The 3,593-nt window shown below is 39.7% G+C and overlaps 1 protein-coding gene across 2 annotated transcripts; it reads right to left on the bottom strand.

Moving 5' to 3' along the window:
• Window positions 1–467: 467 nt before the first annotated feature.
• Window positions 468–3,269, bottom strand: LOC115113613 (UDP-glucuronosyltransferase 2C1-like). 2 transcript variants are annotated; one of them, XM_029641433.2, is made up of 2 exons: window positions 3,046–3,269; window positions 468–2,450 (listed from the first exon to the last, which is right to left on the bottom strand). In XM_029641433.2, the coding sequence occupies exons 1-2, from the start codon at window positions 3,178–3,180 to the stop codon at window positions 831–833; spliced, it is 1,755 nt and encodes a 584-aa protein (XP_029497293.2). In that variant the 5' UTR covers window positions 3,181–3,269; the 3' UTR covers window positions 468–830. The 2 variants fall into 2 exon arrangements, with proteins under 2 accessions (XP_029497293.2, XP_029497295.2); XM_029641435.2 differs by having other exon boundaries at window positions 3,025–3,132.
• Between the last annotated feature and the right edge of the window lie 324 nt (window positions 3,270–3,593).

The raw sequence follows: 3,593 nt of genomic DNA, 5'->3' as shown, positions 1-3,593 counted from the left end.
ACATGGGCCAGCATCCCTGTGGAATGCTTACGACACCTTGTAGAGTCCATACCCCAATGAATTTAGGCTGTTCTGAGGGCAAAAGGAGGGAAATATACTCTCTGTATTTCTAAGTGAACTAAATCTAAGTGAGGCTTCCAAGCAGAGTCCTTTAGAGAAAAGTCAGACAATAGAAACCCTTCTTCTGCTCTATGCAGACCACCTTGGTTGGCTTATTTATTGCAGATCAATGCTGTCATTTTATAAGCATCAGTATGAAAATCCCTTCACATTCCTCCTCGGATCTCATAGGATTATATTACCTCTGAATTATCAACCCTTCTAGAATGAATGAAGAATGAGGTTGTCGTTAAAGTCTGGATAACGACAAACTGAAAGTTCTTTGTTCTTTTGAAATGACCTCCACAATAGATGTGGAAGAAAAAAAGAACAAACCAATGAGGGACAAAGTGTTTTTGGCAAACATCTAAGCTGCATGATATCTTTATTAAAAAACAGAGCTCCTTAACGGTCTTCTGGAGAATCAACATTTACATCAGTTTAACTGTTACACACAAAGAAAGCAGCCACACACAACTATAACAGCATTCATTTTTAAAGTGCACATTTGGACTTTCCTATTCAAACCTTTGATTAAATGGGCTGAACAGTTAAAGTACAGTTGTAAGTTTAGAAAAAATCTTCAAAAAGCAAATAGATAAAACATCTGTCAACAATACTGTGTGTCTACATCAATGCCACATATATTTGTCATGTGAACAAAAAGTATAATGAGTGAGACAAGTAAAAACATATTGTTGTACCACACTGTGTACAGATGAAAGCCATAATCATTCCTCTTTCATTTTCATTTTCAAACATGACCTGCAACAGAAACATCTGATAATGCCAATGAAAGCCAGCAGAGTAAATAACACAACAGTCAGTAAAAAGACCATTACATCTACAGAGTGGTACGAGTACCAGGGCATTCTGTAGGACTCTGTACGCAGGTGGGCAGCACCTTTGTGTCTCATGACAAACTCAATCCAGAAGAGGGCAGTGTCCAGGGGCTCCATTGGCACGTCCCTGTGTAGCCTGGAGAGTCTCTGCATGTTCGTCCTGTAGGATGGCTCATCCAGAACTTCCTGTAAGGCCTGGGAGAATATGTTTCTATCTAGTGTTGCTAAATCCACAACCTTTGCTACACCCTTCACTTTCATTCTAGAAAGATTGTCAGTTTGGTCGAACACCAGAGGAAGGCCTACTATTGGAACACTGTGGTAGATAGCCTCGAAAATCCCATTTGTTCCTCCGTGAGCTACAAACAGCCTTGTCATAGGGTGTCCTAAAAGATCATTCTGAGGCATCCAGTCAACTAGTAAGGTGTTGTTTCCCAGAGTAGCTGGCCTGTCTCCTTTATACCTCCAGATTACCTTCTGAGGCAGTTGGGCAAAAGCAACAGCTATCTCATCAGCTATATCATGTGGAAGCTGGCCAATTAAAGTCCCCAAAGACATGATAATGACTCCATGCACCCCAGAACTCTGAACAAACTCCTCTAGTTCTTGGGGAAGAGGCTTGGCAGGTTTACATTGGAACCCTCCCATATATATAACATTAGGCATGGTGGGACGAGGGAACTCAAACACAAAGTCAACTCTCATGAGCCATAAATCAGCAGCTTGAAACAATGAGAAGTAGTCGACCTCAGGACCAAAGTAACGACTAACTAAAGCAGAATAATTAGGTCCCATTGTCTGTCTGTACAGATACTGCCTGATGATATAAACAAGGAAGTTACGGACCCTCTGAAAAAAACTCATCTTGTCTGTTAACTCTGCAGCAGGAATTGGAACATAAGATAGTGGAGAGGGAGCAATAACAAAATGACCCTCACCACCTATAGTCCATCTAACATTGAAAACAAGTGGCACATTTAAATAGTGAGCCAGCACAACGCCTCCCCCATTTAATGGGTCTGTCAGAACCAAGTCATACTTGGTTTCTCTAATAGACTGCATCAACTGTTTATTCTCTAACATTTTGATTATCATCTCACACACTTTGCGGTGAATTTCAAAAAACCCGTCCTTCAACTCCATGTCCAAACTAAAACGAGTCCAAGCAGAGTTTCCCTCTCTCTTTATCTGTATTAGTCTTGACACAAATGAGCGAAAGAATTCCTCATCAGCTCCACCTGGAATATCAATTGTGATTGAACTGTAGTGAGGGGAGGTTTCCTTGATGTACCAGCTGTCTGATGGCCGTACTACTGACACACTGTGACCTCTTGAATGCAGCGCTTCAATAATGACCTTCATGTTGACCCAGTGGCTGCCGTCATGAGGAAACACCAGGACTTTCCCACCATGGACAGCAGGAATAGAGAGGGTCAACAGGGTAACAATGAAGATACCAGGGAGACACATCTTCACTAGCTGCTTCACATAAGCATGCATCAATTTGACCTGAAATATACAAAAATACGGTCAAATAAATCTAATAAAATTATGTTTTGACATAAGAATAATTAAAACAGGTCTACGTTTCTTTTCTTTAGGCTACAAATAAGTTCCTACACTGTCCACAATATTTATTGGCCTACTTTAAAGTTTAGCCAAGTTATGTCAAAAGGTTGATTAAGTAATACAGCATAATATTTCACTCTGTCATAGAAATACTTTTTTTACATTAGACATTTTTAAAACAGGCTTGATTGTGACCGCTTAATTATATATTTTTCGCTACAAATAAGTCCCTACACTATCCACAATACTGATACTTTCAAGTTTAAACAACTGATATACGTAATACAGTATAATCTTTCATTCTGAGAGATCAATTATTTTATTTTCCGATATAAATGTCTCTTGAACGTTAGGAAATAGTCAAATTCTGTAGATTTTGCCGAGGTGAAACCTATTTCACATCCTAATGTTAGGCTACACGTTAACATTGTATTATATTTAGCAGTAGCTCCGAATAAACAATCTATCGTGAGTGTGAACAAACAACGTCACGACAGAATCAATTCATGCGGACCTAATTTAATTGAAGGCTTACGTTCCGGTTTTCATCCAAAGAATTTGAAATGAAGGCTATTTCAGAGCCCGTCTGTCTATAAATCAGTTCGAAGGTATTTGTAATAATCTCGGAAATCGGAGAGGAAGAGGCGAAATCAGTATAGTCTCTAGACATCCGCGTTGGCTCCCACAATTTTCAAATTCTCCTGCTATTTCTGTGTTTCAAGGCCGTAGACTTGTCACCATATAAAATGGGTTGGTTCGAGCCGAACGCTTTTATCAAGTCGCTCACCACCTTTCAAAGCGTATTGCGTAATGACAGGGCCGGTCCTGAACGTTCTGCAGCCCTTGCCGAGACAAAAATCTGCCCTCCCCCCTATTTTTTATCAGCTAAAAGTTGGAGGAACAGAACATAATAGCAGCCCAAATAATAAGCCTATGCTACAATTTAAACACAATTTTTAACACATCTCGTTAGTGGGCTATATTATCAGTTCAATGTCAATAACATAGCCTAATATTTTCAATCTGATTACATTGATAAAATCACAAATGCCCTGGATGTTCTGCCGCCCTAGCCTAGAAAAT

This window comes from Oncorhynchus nerka, linkage group LG28 (genome assembly GCF_034236695.1).
Source record: "Oncorhynchus nerka isolate Pitt River linkage group LG28, Oner_Uvic_2.0, whole genome shotgun sequence".
NCBI classification, from domain to species: Eukaryota; Metazoa; Chordata; class Actinopteri; order Salmoniformes; family Salmonidae; genus Oncorhynchus; species Oncorhynchus nerka.
This window is presented reverse-complemented; position numbering and strand designations above follow the sequence as displayed.

Excerpts from the sequence above, each read along its gene's own strand:
- LOC115113613 (XM_029641433.2), bottom strand. The coding sequence starts at position 3,180 with ATGTCTAGAGACTATACTGATTTCGCCTCTTCCTCTCCGATTTCCGAG. Across the intron at positions 2,451-3,045 it reads CTTTGGATGAAAACCGGAAC|GTCAAATTGATGCATGCTTA; the intron begins GTAAGCCTTCAA and ends TGTATATTTCAG.